A 17,433-nucleotide genomic window follows, 5' to 3' on the forward strand; every position below is an offset into this window, starting at 1 on the left:
TGCTTTATAGTTTACCCTTTGCTATTGTTCAGTTGCAGGTGGGGTTATAAATGGAAGCAGGAAGGTGGTGTTTAAGGCTGATCATCCCTTGTAGAATAATTGGCAGTGAAAGGACAGGGCTCCAGATAAAAATGTTGAGTCCTCATTCTTCCTACTTCTAAACCGTGCTGGATTGCCCTACTGGAGGACATTCTTAATGGCAGAAACAAATTACAAAGGCTTTTATATCTTGAATTCTGAACCATAGTTGGAAGATGCCTTTCAGTGCTGTTTTCCTCATTGGAGCCATGGGTACAAGCCCAACTTACTGTCCTGACTTTAAGAAAATTACCTGTAACTTATTGCTACAAATTTATATTTAAAAAATCATTTAAACAAAACAAACGAGTGAAAGGAAAGAAATGAAAGTGAGATTGGCAAACAAAGAAACAGACTTTTACTGTAGAGAATAAATTGATGGTTACCAAAGGGGAGGTGGGTGGAGGGATGGGTTAAATAGGTAATAGGAATTAAGGAATGTACTTGTGATGAGCATCAGGTGTTGTATAGAAGTGTTGAATTACTATACTGCACACCTGAAACCAATATTACACTGTATGTTAACTAACTGGAATTTAAATAAAAACTTTAAAAAAAGAGAGAGGCTGTTTACCTGAACTCCTCTGAGTAGGAGAGTCTGAGAACAAGGAGAGCATTTGTTGAATCCCAGACATCATGTAAGGTTATCCGAACAATAAATATTTAGATTGTCTTCCTACATATGTCAGAGTACTTTTGGTCATTAATCATTCTACCAACTCAGTGGAAAAATTGCACTGAATAAATAATAACTAATATTTATTAAATAATTATAATGTGCCAAATACCATTTAAAATTCTTTCTATATACTATCTTTTATCCTCACAGAAATATGAAGTCAATATTAATATTATTCTCCACTTAATAGATGTGGAAACTCAGAAGCAGAGACGTCATGTGGGTTGCTTCATGTCATGGTAGAGCCAGTATTTGACCTTGATTATGGGACCCCATAGCCCACCGTGAACCAGAAGTTAGAGTGGATTAGGCATATTCTAGAGCAGGGGTTCAGATTCAGGGTTTCTGTATCATAATTTTTGAGTTTATAAGTTATTTGTTTCTCTCTTGATGAAGACTAACATTTAAGATCTTCATAGAGGGTGTGCTAAGGATTTTAGATGAAACCATCTCCTTCTGCAGGGAGAAGTTAACAGACAAGTTAACAAAATATATATTTAGTATTTATTGAGTGCTGTTTCATGGCAAGTGATTCACTTGTATAAATTAATTGAATCTGCAAAGTAATTCTGTGAATTAAGTATTATTATCACTTTTATTTATAGATGAAACCACTGAAGCAATTATACATACTTTGCCCAAAGTCAGTTAGCAATAAGTTCCATAACCCAGATTTGAACCTAGATGGTTTTGCTCCTCAGTCTCTGTTCTTAATCATTTTGCTATGCAATTTCTCTAAGTAAGTAAATAGTCACCAGACATATTGTTACAACAGTGCAGTCACACCAAGAAAGAAGTGATAAGACTGGATCATTCATGTTTATGCATGTGGAGGTTGGAGTCCCTTCTACAGGAGAGAAATGTGCTGTGGCTGAGAGGAGGGGAAAGGGTTTCCTACAAATATGAGGCAACCTGAAACAAACATGGAAGTAGGAAAAGAAAAATTACTTTTAAGAGGGAGGCTGTTAGCTTGTGCCTTCACAGAAAATGGAAATAGGCTGATAGGGCATGATGCACACTGGGAAGCCTATGCTGGCTTGGTCCTGAAGGAGTTGTGGTTTGGGAAGGTTTGGAGTCCTACCTCAGGATCGAAAAGGGTCAGTCTGAAAGAGCAACTTTTGGAAATGAGTTTGATAAACTCAATTAGCATGTATAGAGGTTGGATCAACAATAGACTAACAGAAATTTTAATGGTAAGTGTTTTCAGTAATCTAAGAAGCATATGGAAATTACCAGGAAAAACTTGACTGTTGGGATAATATTTTTGTTCTAGTGCCAAAATTCTCCTGGTTTTCATTTGCTTGTAGCAGTTAAATCAGAAACTGGGATTTATTCAGCACTATTCTTCACGGAAGCACAAACATTTCCCATAGTTCTACAGTTTTCCTGCAAAACATTCTACCACCAATGCTGGGCTGCATGTTTGGATCTCTGTGGTTGAGAGGGAAGAAAGTATCCCCAGAGCTTGCCCATGACCAGAGAGCTGGATGTATGTGGGCAGTTTTCTTCCAGAGGTGTGGGTCTTCTGGTCTGTAGCCTTGATGAACTTCAGAGCTTTCTCTGTCTTCTCGAACACATGTGTTCACTCACCTCTTGGTCCTGAAAGCATTGTTAATGTTCTTTTCAGTTTGAGGCAACTCGCAACTTTAAGGGATCATCAAAATATCAAAATAAATTTCACGTAATGTTTTTAATAAGATGATCATTAAGTTGAAGTTTCTAAGTTATTTTTAATAAAAAGATAAATTCACATCAAAGGAAATAAACCAATGTTGCCAACCCATCCTAGTTCTCATATGCAAACAAAGATCAGTGAGAGTCAAATGCCAAATACAGACACTTAAAAAATACTTTTGGTTCTTTCTTTTTTTAAAAAAAGATTTTATTTATTTATTTGACAGAGACAGAGAGGCAGGCAGAGATAAAGGGGGAAGCAGACTCCCCTTTGAGCAGAGAGCCTGATTCAGGGCTCAATCCCAGGACCCTGAGACCATGACCTGAGTTGAAGGCAGAGGCTTAACCCGCTGAGCCACCCAGGTGCTCCAGTCCATTTCTACTTTTAAGGTAACCTGATGCCTTCTTTTCTCAAGTCCTCACACAGGTATTCAGGAATACCAGGATGGTGTGCCAAAAATCCCGACAGCTTGTATCACAGTGGAAGATGCAGAGATGATATCCAGGATGGCTTCCCGTGGGAACAGAATTGTTATTCAGCTGAAGATGGGGGCAAAGAACTACCCAGATGCTGATTCCTTCAACACTGTAGCAGAGATCATTGGCAGCAAGTACCCAGAGCAGGTGAGTGAAGGAGGTACATGGGCTGTCTGGGAACAGAAACTCATCCAAGGCAGGGTCTTTATTCCCCCCCCCCCCCAACAAAAGTTTTACAAAGAATTGAAGAATGAAATAGGATCCATGGTGTGGAAACTCAACGTGTGTGTTTGTATGTGTATGCGTGTGTGTGTGTGTTATTTATTCCATTTGGAGCTACGTTGGCACTTGAGATCATACCAATAGCTAATATTTATTGTGCTTATTGTGTAGATTGTGTTATTTGAGTCTTTCAAAACTCAGTGAAGTAGGATTTATTTTTATCATTTCAAAGGTGATATAGAAGGAAACTCAGGTCCACACAGCTAGTAAGTGACTGAGAAGGAACTCAAAACCAGCACCTTAAAATGTTAAGTCATGTTTTAGACCACAATAATTTCCTATTTTTTTTTTCCTTAGCAAAGTTTGAAAATCAAATAGTACTAGAGGTAGATTCAGACTTTGCTAACTGAAGGTTAAATAAGTTTAGCAAGTTACTTATTCTCTGAGTCTTAGAGAACTTGTCTGCAAAGAAGGGATGTTCTGTGTAATGTAGCAGGATTATCGCGAGGTCTCAGCGAGCCCCAGTCACATAGCCTAGCACAGTGTTTGGTAGAGTGCACACACAGATTGAATAGAAGTTTACTTCACATGACAGCAAGTGTACAAAAATCCCCAGTTCTGATAAGATGTCTGGTGCAGATTTCCTCTGTTAGTAGTTATTGAAATGCTGAAAAATAGCACTTAAAGATCAAGTTATTCTAGAATTACAGACTTGTATTTTGCTTAAAGGGGCAAATGGGATGAAAGAAAAAGTGAATAGTGGTGGAGAAACAAACCTTCTGTACATGTCTTGACTCAGGACCTCTCCTAGTCATAAGGGCTCTGTTGCAGTGAGGATTTGTATTATGTTCAGGTCCTTTTTTTCCTTCCCAAAATACATCCAGGATGTGGGCATGCATCAGCCTTAGGCTTGTAGCTATAGGAATCATGGAAAAGCAAGATCTCAGTAGGACCCTTGGGAGTCAAATAGCTATAGACAAACTCTAGTTTTCAATGTAGAGAAAAGAAACAAGCCCCTTGCCCTTTAGGAACCTGATAACAGCAGAAGAGCCCAGAGTCTATGTTCCAGTTTCCAAGGAGTCAGACTCCTTAAAGTATAATCCTTACCAGGTATGTTCCCCAGTTAGTAGTTCCAGGATAAAGTGTTGCCATTTTTAAGGCTGCTAGTCCAGGGCAGGCGTTTTTAGGATTATCTGTGATCAGTTGTCTGGGTGAGCAGCCTGTTCTGGCCTCTAGGCTGGGTGAGATGAGATGAGAATGAGTTATTGGGAGCCTTAGTCTGAAACAGCCAGGGGTTGTCAAGGTCTGAGCTAAAGCATTAAAGCAGGGGAGTTCTTGGGGCTGTAGTGGCCTGTAGTGAAAGCCATGCTGGCTCACATGGCTTCCTAAGAGCCACAGACATCTCCTGGTTGGGAAGGCTTAGGCCTACTCCTCAGCTCGGGCTGATTGAAAAAAAAAAAAACAATCAGCTTTACAGAAATATAATTACATAAATTTACCAAATTTAAGTGTATAATTCAATGAGCTTTGAAAAATGTATGCAGCAATGTAAGCACTACAGCGCTCACAATAGGGAATGTTTTCATTACTCCAAACATTGCCTCATGTGCCTTTGCTGTCCATCTCCTCCTCCACTCCTCTGCCCCCTGGTAGCTACTGATCCACTTTCTAGATCTAGAGTTTTTTCTTCTCTAGAATTTCATAAAAGTGGAGCCATAGAATGTGTAGTCTTTTGAGTCTAGCTTCTTTCACTCACATATAGTGCTTTTGAGATTAATCCATGTTATCAATTGTCTATCCCTCTATATTCCTGCTGAGTGATATTTTATCACATGGATATACCACAATTTGTTTATCCATTCAGCAGTTGGATATCTGGTTGGTTTCTAGTTTTTGACTGTTACCAGTAGAACTTCTGTGAATATTTTTGCGCAAGTCTTTCCGTGGACCTACGTCTTCATTTCTTGTTGGGTAAATGCCTAAGAGTAGAGTTGCTAAGTTAGCCTGAATATTTAGCATGCTGATCTCCATCAGACTGCTTCAGTCCCTGTCTTCTGTGGGGATAACATCTTCTCTAAGTGGGTGGATTCCAGAGAGTTCCCAAGACTCAGGATTAAACTTTTACCTCTACCATAGCATTGCGTAGCATTCCAGAAGTGGGTTATAAGTATGGTGTTGCCAAGATATACAGGGTAGAAAATTAACAGAAGTTCTCCCACGAAGAAGTCACAGTATTACTTTTACAGAAGAAATGATGAGTTCAGTGAAGTCTATGTGACTATTTTGGGGGACGAATCTGTCTCAGAGTCTAAGTGAAACCACAGGGGATGTCCAGACTGTGAAGGAAGGCAGCAAGCATGTGTTCTTCTCTCTAGGCATTAGGTGAGTTAAGGAACCTGAATAAGCATAGTCCATCCCTGATCAATGCTTACCCCTTCCATGAAGCTTCCTTGGGTAACCTTGACCTCATCTCAGCATTATATGCTCTTATGTAATCTCCTGCCAGAGCTTGCTAAGGCCCCGAGCAGCCAGTCTGTTTACTTTTTTTTCTGGCTTTTTATTAATGCTTATCCCAGGACTGGGCATGTAGTAGCTTTCAACACATATTTTGTTGTAGTAAAATGAAGAGAGGAAGTAAAGGAGAAAGTGGCTGGAGAATTTTCTTAATATCAATTCCTTTTAAATCTAGAAGTTCTCCTGCCCATGTGGAATACCGATTGTCCATTGACATATTGGACATGACCCCTAAATGCAGCTATTGTCCAAAGCTGAACACCTCAACTCCTTGGACCCTGATCACTTGCTTTAGTTTCTGTCTCTGTGAAAGGAGCCGTGTTTACCTGCCAGCACGGTGAGTTAGTTTTCATTTTCTCCTCTTTACCACTGACCGGTGGCTGGTACCCATCCTATTAAGTGTCCTAATTCAGGCCCTTGCTATTCCCCCCTGATTTTACTTCTAATCTCTCCCCTATTTTTGCCATAAAGCTCAGAGCTGTTTTAAAACGTCCATCTCCTCAGTTTGTTTTGTGAGATTAAGAGTCACAAACTGAGGGTTGCTGGGGGGAGGGGCGTTGGGAGAAGGGGGGTGGGGTTATGGACATTGGGGAGGGTATGTGCTTTGGTGAGTGCTGTGAAGTGTGTAAACCTGGTGATTCACAGACCTGTACCCCTGGCGATAAAAATACATTATATGTTAATAAAAAATAAAAAAAAACAAAAAGAGTTGCTACTTTAAAACGTTGATCTCCGCCTGGTGTTTCCTGCTGTCAGACCCCGCCTCCTGTTCCCTATAAAATAAAGGTTATGATACAGATAAATACTGGGGTGAGTAATCAGAGGTGAGCAGAAGACAAAGGAAAAGAGACAAGGAGGGAGGGAGGCAGGTATAGGTAAGAGGAGATTCCGTAGCAGAAAAGGAGTGCTCAGAAGCGAGCAGAAAAGGAGAGTGCAGGAGGGAAAGGACTCGCCTGCTGGAGATTCAGATGCCTACTAAGAACCATTCTCTCTTTGGCTGGTGAGGGAGACGAGCTCTCCTCAACTCTGGCAAACATTCTGAAAATCGCTCAGCTTTGCTTTTAATTGTTAAGCTCTGTGCCGAATTTAGAAGTTAAACTTTATCATAGGTGTGTGTACAGGAAAAAGTATAGTATATATAAGGTGCAATGTTATCCATAGTTTCAGGCATCTACCGGAGGAGTCAGAGGACTCTTGGAATGTGTCCCCTGTGGATAAGGAGGGGACTACTGTAATGGCCACAGTGACATAAACATTGAGTTGTTTCGGGTGGCTAACTTATCTCTGACACATCCTCTCTACCTTGCTCTCCCTATCGTACTGAAGAAGAGTATTCAATAATGCTGAGCAAGTTACTTGCAATGGAAATTAGCTCTAAAAAGAAAGAGGGTTTATTGCACTTTCTTATCATTCTGCTTGCAGATCGAACATCCTGGGTGACCAGAGGGTAGGCTCACATTCACACAGTGGCTGACAGACGTCCTTTAGGACTAGCACCCAGCACAACCCCTTCTATCTCATTATTCACACACAGCACTTTAAGGAGAGAAAATCATTTAGCGCATAGAGAATCCCTCTGATTTGGCCCAAGAACCATGGACAAGGTGTAGTGATTTTCAGCTCTAGAAAAGTTTATACGTGATTGATGAGGCATTGACACATTTTGAAACCCTGTTGCATAATTCAGCCATAAGCTTTAAGTTCTGGATTAGCAATAGGCTTTTAAAAATGCCAATAATACAAATACTTTATTGAGTTTCAATATGTGAAAATGGCTGAGGAGGGGTATTTTGTACATTAATTCTACTCTCTTCCCAAAGAACCCACAGTGACATGTTTTGGGTCCTCCAAGCCCAGAATCATGCCAGTGTCAGGGGGACCCTGTCCTGACAGTAGCCCAAATAACCCTTTCCTGGGATGCTGCCAGGGTCCCTCACTCCAACAAACAGGCAAACACACAAGGAGGGTTGTACTCAAACTGACCTGACAAAAGGGCCGATGACCTGAAACTAGGGAGTTAGTGCCCCTGTAGGACAGACTCTCTCCTGAGAACAGACTCTCCAATGTTGACTTTTGGGGCTGGCCCATTTCTTCTGCCCCTCAGTGATTTACTAGGCCTTACTATATTCCAGAAGTCTTCTGAGGGAATTGTGTGAAAAAGAAAAGTGTTACACATTTTTTTTGGTTGATAATATCCAAGCCCATTTTGATAAAGCCTTGATGAGTGAAATTTTTTTATACATACGTTTTTTTCTATAACAGTTATTTTCATGGATTTAAAGAACAATTTCAGTTTCTTATAAGGTATTATTTCAGATACAATGCAGTACTGTGCAGGCCAGTGGGAAACATTGACATGAAAGTTCGAGTTTGTTAACTGGAGAGCTCACTTTTTCTTTGCGTGTATGGGTCGGGGGTGGGGTAGGGTTTCTTTAATTTCTACACTATTAACATTTTGGGCCAAATAATTCTTGGTTGTAGGGGTCTGCTCTGTGCACTGTAGAATATTTAGCAGCACCCTTGGCCTCTCCCCCACACCCTATAACCATGATTATCAAAAAAACACAAAAACTCCCGACATTGCCCAATGGCTGGGACAGAAGTCACCCCAGATTGAGAATGTCAGGTGTGGAATAATAGAAGGAACACAGCGTGGGTGTTGGCCATGCCTTGGTTCTGATTTTATTTCTGCCACAAATAAGCTGAATGACCTTGGCCCACTCAATCCTTCAACTAAAGAATGAGGGACTTTGGGAAAACTCAAAGATCATTTTCAGCCTTGAAATTCTATTATTTAAAAAAAAATACTTGGGGATTATCATCAGACTGCTGGTACACCTACTGTATGCTTAGATAGTAACAAGATATAGTGGGAGCCCTTTGATTATTTGACAGAGTAGCAGTGGCTGTAAATGTTTTGTTTGCTTGTTTTTTAACATTCTGTGTTCAGATACAATTAGGAACTCTTCTATTGCAAAAGCAAAATAAACTCCTTTTTTTGGTGGCCTTTCTTAGGCTTTATTGTGCTAGTATACTCTGGGAATTTTTAGAAAGTTTAAATATTTGTAATATTCCCCAAACTTTTGGAGAAAAAAATAGGATAGAGGCATAAGATACTCTGGATAGCTTATGTTTTGGTGTTTTTTTTTTTTTAAAGATTCATTTTTTAAAACCATTCATTAATACAAAACATTTACTGAGTACATGTCAGGTGTGAGTTACAGCAATAGGGTTAGTTCAAGTAGACAGCAGAGCACTGTAGTTAGAAACATAGTGAGTCGAATTCAGACCCTACCTCTTCCACTTTCTTGGTAGGTCATTTTGCCTCTCTGACCCTCACTATATATTGACCTTTACTGGATAGGGGAGAGCTTATGCAAAGGCAAGGAGTTGAGAAATAGGAGGGGCACATCAGAGGAACAGAGTGCAGCCTTGGCATGCCATGTGCAAGGCTGGAGCTTTGTCCTGTTGGCAGTAGGAAGTCTCTGAAGGGTTTTGGCAGGAGTTTTGCCTTTTATTTTATTTTATTTATTTTTTGAGCTTTGCATTTTAGTACACTTTGGCCACTGTATACATTTAGAGGGGGCAAATACTGAAATTCAGCTAGAAGATAGGAGGACATGAACTGGGACAGTTAACATGATGTTGGGAAAGAGGATGATTCAGGAATTATTTAGGAAATAAACCTGGTAGAAGTTGTTAAAGTTTGAATACAGAGGAGAAAAAGAAGGAAAAGTACAGTTTGGGTGGAATTCATTCATTAATTCTAAAAGAATTTATTGAGCTCTTACTATATGCTGGTTGTATCACATTACCCTCATAGCACTTGGGGCAGAAAAGACAAGCAAGTAACCAGATCACGGCTATGGCAGGTGGTAAGTGTCATAATATGGCAGCTACATGGTATAAGAGGGACTCATTTCAGGGGCAAACATCCTGGTCAGGGAAGCCAAGGGAGCCCTTCTGGAGAGATCCCGTTGATTCCTCAACGCTTGTAGTTAACCACGAGGAGTTAACCAAGCTAAGGGGGTGGGTTTGGGATGGGGAATGTTCCAAGTGGAGAGAGTTGTATGTATGAAAGCCCAAAGAATAGTGTTATTCTTTCTTTAAAGGAATGCGATGTGACCTGTCATTTCTAAATCCGTCTGATAATGAACCCTGTATTCTTGGAGTTACACTGTAAAATAACCTACAGAAAAATGCATGGCTTCTTCCATGTATATATGTTTTTAAAAATAAATTATTGAAAAGCTCAGGAATTCTTTTGGAAACAGCTTTAATGTGATGCTGTCAAGACCCTGTTGAAGGAATAAACAAAACCTGTTTGACCTGGTGAACAGAATCATGCCATCCACAACTGACTGGTTAGAGGCATTAGAGCAAATGCAGTTTTGCCCTGCATCTGAATATGTAGTCTGATGATTTGTAAAACCTCCTTAATGGGTACAGAAAGTTATTTTGCCTGGGTGGGACCCTTTTTACTAACTTAAGCAGCTGTTTAAACTTTCATAAGCAAAGTAATTATTAAATCTTTCATGAACATATTGGTTGGAACATTTGTTCACATCTTAACCTTGAGTTGGAAAGTTTTGGGGGGTGGGGTTAAAGAGTTTGAAGCTGGCAGATTTGATTCTTTTTTTTTTTTCTTTCTTTCTTATTATAAACATTTTATGGCTTAGAACCAGCCAACCTAAATCATGGAAGGAAAAATACATGTGTGGCAAGCATGAGGCATTTCATTGTTTATTTTTAAAATTTCTGAAATGTGCTCATAGCTGTGCATGCCTCTGGGCTCATAAAGACAGCAAATGGAAATAGCTCCAGCCAGACAGGCTGTTTTAGATAGATAGCCACCCAGGTAGACGAGGCCGTCCTTGGACAGTGCTCTTTCCTGGAGTCAGTAAGTCATCCTAGTGGCCAAAATGGGACTTGCAAAGAAGAGGATGCCATCTTTCACAGTTTTGACCACCTTTCTTTTATTAATGATGGAGTCCTTTTAATAACAATCATAAGATGAATAATAATCCACATTTATGGAGTGTTTATCGTGTCATGATCAGTTTTCTAGATGCTTTTTGTGAGTTTTCTCCTTTAATTTTCACTGTGACCTTGTCAAGTAAGCCATGCTGTTATACCCACATTACAGAGGAAGAAGCCAAGGCTTAGATCACAAAGTTCACAAAGCTTTGTGGTAGAGCAAGGAGTAAACATAAGTTTATTCTGTCCTGGAACCCGTACTCTGACAATTTATTATCCTGGACCTCTTAGTCTTTTTCTATTCTAGTTTGTGAGATACTGCTATCTAAAGAGCTTCCTGTTTTAACCTAAATGAAAGGAACACCAGCACAACTGCTAACACTATCAACAGCAGTGAGAAGTGCTTGTTGAATACCTATTCTGTGTAGAACTCTGTGTTACAAGCTCAGGAAATAGTCTGAGGCAAAGAGAAGAGAGTGTAAAGGGCCCCTTGCGTGGTGGTGAAGTGGAGCAGGCAGTGAATTTCACAGCTGGGATTCTGCGGTACTGACGCAGGGCCTGGGGCGCTGCAGCCTGGCTGGCCCAGTGCAGACCTACCCTGCAGTACTTTACAGTTGGTGGTGTACTCTCCCCTGTATTATCTCATTTAATCCTGACAACCAGGATGATGATTACAGTTTCACTTTAAAGAGGAAGAAGCAAGGATTCAAGTAAATTACCCAAGTCAGATCCATATCTAATAAGTGTTAAGATTCAAAGTCTTTCCTCTGTAACTTGCTGTAGTCACTGCATAGAGCCCTGTGACTCAGAACATAGAACAAATGCTTTAAGGATTCTCTAAAACACAACCTGAAAAATGAAATTTTTTGGATAAATAATTACCATATAATGCAGTAAAAGCAGTCTCAGTGGTTTTAAAATTGACCACAAATTGTTTGATCTCCTTTTAAAAGATAGAACCAGATTACCTTCCCCCATATGTAGGCTGTATTTAATGATTTGCTTCTACTGAATAGAATGTGGCAGAAATGATGGTGGGTGATGTCTGGGATTAGAACATCAAAAGCATGTGGCTTCTTCCTTGCTCTTTCTCATGGATCACTCATTCTGGGAGAAGCCAGCTGCCATGTTGTGAGGATACTGAAGAGGCCCTGTGGAGAGGTACATGTGGTAAGAAATGGGGGGTCTTCTCTTATCCACTAGTACAAATCAGCCAGTAAGTAGATCCAACAGCTCCAGTCGAGCCTTCAGATGACTACAGCCCTGGCCAGCATCTTGACCACACCTCATAAGAGACCTTGAGCCAGAACCACCCAGTTTCTCTGCTCCGAAATTCTTAACCCACAAAAACTATGTGAGGTAATAAATATTTACTATTTTAAGCCACTAGGTTTTGGGATGAAATAATACGGTAATCAAAGAGCACAAGATACACAGAAAGGAATACTATGTCTGAACTGTCAGGAAAGCTGGCTACTGAAAGGTGAGAGAGATGAGCAGGAATTTAATGGATGGACAAGGACTTTATTGGGAGGTGTTCTGGGCAAAGAGAAAAGTGTATGCAAAAAATATGCCACAGAAAGGCATATTTTAGGATCTTCAAAGGAAGGACAAGACAGACTCAGAACATAAAAATCATAGCATTTAGGGTAGAGGCTTCTCACTAAGTACTTACTATATTATATGACATTGTAGCAACTAACGTTCCTAAGAGTGATGAGTCTGCAAGGAATTAAGATGCATGAGGTGATTTAGGAAGACAGGAAAGCAATCAAAACATTGAAATATTTACTTCAAAATTAAAACAAAAAATGTACTGTTTAAATCCTTCGTGAAAGGGGAGTCCAGGTTATCCAAAATAGCTACCTCCCTATGTTGTTACTGCACAGAACTGTCTGGGTCTGTGTTTTGAAAACTTTAAGCTTAAAAGTAGGGCCAAGAAACAGCTAATGAAGAACACCTGGATTTTACTCAGGACTTTCACTCTACCAGTTCTGCTACAACAATCAGGTAGAAATTAACGTTTTATAACCAATTATGTGTTTTGCTTGGCATCCTGCTAACCAACTGAATTTTAAAAAAGGGAATTGCCCAAATTGACTTGTTATCGTATGCCATATCTCATTCATGGACTATTTATTGAGTGCTACCCATGTGTTACCTACTGTGACAGGCCCATAAACCGAACCTTTATATTAAGGTTGCTGAAATCTCTTTGCGTCCCAGTTCCAACTCCACTGTTTTCTAGAGTTAGTAGCAGCTCCTGGTAGAAAGACTGTGTTTATTGTTTAAGTTAGATTTTCATATAAAATTATTATCTCCTTATTTAAAAAACAGAGAAAAATAAAAAGAATTTTTACTCAGAAATAAATTAACTCAGACAATTGCTGTTAATATCTTACTGCATTTCCTTTCCTATGTTTTCTTCTATGAATTCTTTTTATATAGCTATATTTTATAGTGTCAGATCTGATTTTTATTTAACGTCGGGCAAAATATCCCTTGGGATAGAAATTTTAGTATCTGTAAGTCATTCTGACAAATAGGTATTCTGTAATTTACTTAAGCTGTTATTAGAAGTTTTGATTATACATGAGTTTTTCAGTAAAAATGATGTTACATCTAAATAAATATGTGGCTAGGGAATTTTGAAGTCTTTTGGACTATTTATCGGTTTTGCTACAACAGAGTAATTTTAAATAACAATCAATGGGAAGCTTAGGAAGAGGTTGACATGGTTTCTTCCCATGCCAAAGAACTTCCCTTGGAACATTCTAAGAACACTGTGTGGCCATGTGCCGAATGTGCCGTCATAGTTATGCTGTTAGTTAAATTAAACATGAACGACTGAATGAAGAACATTATTATTCTGTGCACATTCTTGACTCTTAATTTAAGGTTAAACTAACTTAATTTAATGTCATGTGAATTTTTAGCAGCAATTATGGCCAGTTAATGCATGTTCTTCCTAGGTCATGCTTCATCTCTTTGCAAAATTACAATATTTCATTCCAAATTTATTCTAACCAGAACTTTCTCCCATTTTCCCTCAGTGTTTATATCGGAGGTCCTTTGAGTTTATACTGTAAACCACCACTTGTGTATTTTTATAATAAAACTCTAAGACGTAGGCCTGAATATGAGTACATAGGACTCAATGCAGATCAGAGAACTGAACCTCATTTCTTCTTTATCCATCAGGGGCTGTTGTGTGGATGAGAGATACCATCTTAACATCTCTGTTCCAGTCTTTCTCCTCTCCTGTCTGGTGTACCACCACCCAACCAATATTCCTCAAGGATGTCTCAGTGCAGAAGTATGCCTCTGTCAAGTTTTATTTAAAAGAGGCAGTGGCCCCCCACTTACTGTCAAAAAAAAAAAAAAAAAAAGCCTTGCATTTACAAAGTGTTATACTGGTCGTGGCTTTTCCCACAGAAGATCTATGTCCTCCAAACCTGGAAGATTCACTGTTCTATATGTTTTGTGTCATGTCTCAGTTTCTTTGCCTTCTTCATACTGATTCCCTTTTCTGTATCTACCTGCTGAAGTCTGGCCTTCTCTTTCTTTATTCATTTATTCACTTTAATTGAATGATTCAATAACATTCATTCATTTAATAGAAATTTACTGAGCTGTAGGGGTGGTTGGGTGGCTCAGTGGGTTAAAGCCTCTGCTTTCGGCTCAGGTCCTAATACCAGGGTCCTGGGATCAAGCCCCACATCAGGCTCTCTGCCCAGTGGGGAGCCTGCTTCCCTTCCTCTCTCTCTGCCTGCCTCTCTGCCTACGTGTGATCTCTGTCTGCCAAATAAGTAAATAAAATCTGTAAAAAAAAAAAAAAAAAGAAAAGAAAAGAAATTTAAACTGAGCTGTAGTTGCATGTCAGATGCTGTTTGAGGGCAAGTTCAAATGCTACCTCCCCTAAGAAGCCTTTCCTAATCACATCAGCCATATGCAAGTCTTCTCTCTCTACAATTTCCAGGGTCTTGTTTATACTAATGTCTTGTTACTAATCTGTATTTCATTGCTGTGTATATAGTAGGCACTCAAAAATGTTTTTTTGCATTAAAGAAAAATGAATAGCAAAAATAATGAATACTGTTATGCTGAAAATAAAAAATAAATTAAAAACAAAAGAGTCCCACAAAAAAAAATGAATAGGTGAGTGAATTAATTATTTAAAGAAATTCTTTGCCTTCTCTACCAGTGGAAGCTAATGACTAAAATAAAATGATGAAACTGGTCTAGAAATCTAATATTATTGTGGGGTTTCCAGTCTGTGAAACACCCTCTGTGTGGTTTCCAACAGAGAAGGGAGTGAATGCTTTTTTTCTCAGCATTCTACCACATTCTATACTATTTAGATATTAAAGGCAGTATTATACTTTGTCATTGCTTTTTATTATAAGGCAGTGTTTTAAGGACATTACTGAAAGGGAAGATTCCACTTCCAGAGTGCTAGTAGCCTCTTTTAGCATTCAAAAAGCATGTATATTAACCAGAATAGTAAGAAAAGCAGCAGATTAAGTAATTTTGAAAAACCATTTATTTTGAGCACTAAAAACTAGGAGCCTTGATTAGTTCTCAATAGAAGTGAGCCATCAAAACAATAGTCATAACTATGAGCTTGTGTTTACCACCTCTCAGGGATGTTACTGCCCAGTTTGTCATTTAATTCCCCCAAACAACTCTATGTGAATCGGGTACTTTCGTTTTCCACATTATACAGATGAGGAACTGAAAATCTAGAGTTAGGCAAATTGGTCGTGCCCAATGGACAATGAGGGTGGTTGGTGGGCAGAGTAAGCCCATGAGCTCAAGATCGGCACTTATTCAACCTCTGTGCTCTTCTTTTTCCACTCATGGAAATGTGTGGGCTGTGACAGTGACTATACATTGAAGATCCTCTCAGTTACCTTGAATGACTTCTATTTACTTAATTGTTCTGTACTAGCTCTATGGATGGTGAATAAGACTGTTTTTTGCTTTGTTTTGTTTTGAAAAGCCATTGGAAACCATTGGACCCCCAGCAAGGGGGAACCTCAAAAAAGCCACCATTTTGAGGCTGTGCACCATTCTGAAGCAGAGCAGGTTTGACTCTCCTTCTGGAGATGATTGATCATTCTTTAAAACCTGAAGTTATTTTTAATTCTTTTTTTTTTATATTTAGGGCTGAGAAGCAAGGGAAAGGTAAGGGGCCTCTAATGAAGGTATCAAAACTTGAGAAAGGTGTTTTTGTCTGCCCAGGAGTCCTTCCTTTGAGAATGGCCCCTCTCCCAACATTTGTACTTGTGGTGGACTGCCAGCTCCCACTACTAAGAACTGGAATCTTGAGCAGGAACACACAGGGACAGAGTAAGTTGGGGATGACTCATTCATGTTGTTGCTCTGTACAGTTCAGGATCCTGAGCCTTAGGTTTACCTTCTGAAAAATGGGGTTTGTATGCCTCACAGAGTTGAGGATTCAGTGAGATGTTGTCCATGAAAGCTTTGGCACAGAATAGTTATCCAATAAATATTTACTGTGCTTCGAGATTCTGGAGACAGTTCTTTTTTCCCTGAAAGAAGGAAAGGAAAAAGTAGACTCTTTCTACTGGAGACGCATGAGGTGCAGAATTATTGATGGTACTTGAGAAGAACTCGCAACCATTCAAATGATGAATTAGGAAAAGATAATCAGGGTGATTGTGAACTGTGGAATGATGCACTGCTACTTTAGCGTGACACTGTTGTTAAAACTCACAATACTTCATTCTTAAAAAAAGATCAGTGGTATGAAGGAAATTCAAGCCGGGGGTGAGGGTTTGGAGGGGGTGTGGAGGGAAGAAGAAGAATGTTAGTCTATAAAAGGATAGCCATCCAGTCATCCAGTGGCCAAATCCCTTTTTTAATGAATAGAGTTATGGCATTGCTCCAGCATATTAATAAATGTTCCCCTGTGGGTGGTGAGAACTTCAAACGTGAAACAGTGCATATTGGATTTGATAATAAGAATATAGAGAATAATAAATGAGTTGTCCAAGAGGCATCTGTGTTAAGGAAACTTAGGATCAGGACTTTGTGTATTCTAGTCAATGAAAAGTTGTGGGCAGAATTAGGGTGCTGTGATGGAAAAAGAAAGGATCCCGCTGGCTGGTGGAATATTGATGTGAAGTTATGGGGGAGTTTCGATTAAGCATGTATCTTTGATCTTCAATATGCTGTCTAGAGAGCGTATTAGAAGCTGTAGGTGCAGCTACATACCTACTTAAAATTGACTTTTTGTTATGTTATTTCTTGTTTGATTGACCACCAATTTAGCAGCAGTTGTATAAAAAGTAGGTTGGAATTTGGAATGCATTTCTACATGGACATGAGACTGAAAATCCCTGTTTATCTTACAGCATTAGGTATACTAGAATAAGGTCTGAGAATAAGAGAAAGCTGGTGTGAGGGGCATAGGGTGATGGAGGAAAAAACTAGAGACTTTGGGCCAACATTTGGCAAACAAAACAAAACAAAAACTTAATAATAGATAATGTTGTCTTTGATTATGGCCTCTCTTTTTTGTCTTTTCCAATTCCTGATACTTTTTCCTCCGAATAGAACCCTCTTGTTTCAAAACAACCTGATGAGGTTGGTATTATCCCAATGATATAAATAAGAAAGTTGATGATCAGAGAGACTTATGTAACTTTTTCATGTCCATATAGTAAGTAAACAGGAAAAGTCAATTTCATAATCCAGTATGCCTGGCTCTAAAATTCATGAATTCTGACATTTTTGTCTTGTGATGTCTGAGTTAATAGTGCCACCATTAACAAAGTAAAGGAATA

At 39.2% G+C, this 17,433-nt stretch overlaps 1 protein-coding gene across 3 annotated transcripts in view; it reads left to right on the forward strand.

The window, feature by feature from the left end:
* The window catches only part of CPQ (carboxypeptidase Q), a 449,400-nt gene that overhangs the window by 202,045 nt on the left and 229,922 nt on the right, over nt 1-17,433 (forward strand). For all 3 annotated transcript variants that reach the window (XM_032316614.1, XM_032316615.1, XM_032316616.1), the window contains exon 5: nt 2,848-3,055. In XM_032316614.1, the coding sequence (XP_032172505.1) occupies nt 2,848-3,055 (208 nt within the window). The remainder of the gene's footprint in view (nt 1-2,847; nt 3,056-17,433) is intronic.

This window comes from Mustela erminea, chromosome 16 (genome assembly GCF_009829155.1).
Source record: "Mustela erminea isolate mMusErm1 chromosome 16, mMusErm1.Pri, whole genome shotgun sequence".
NCBI classification, from domain to species: domain Eukaryota; kingdom Metazoa; phylum Chordata; class Mammalia; order Carnivora; family Mustelidae; genus Mustela; species Mustela erminea.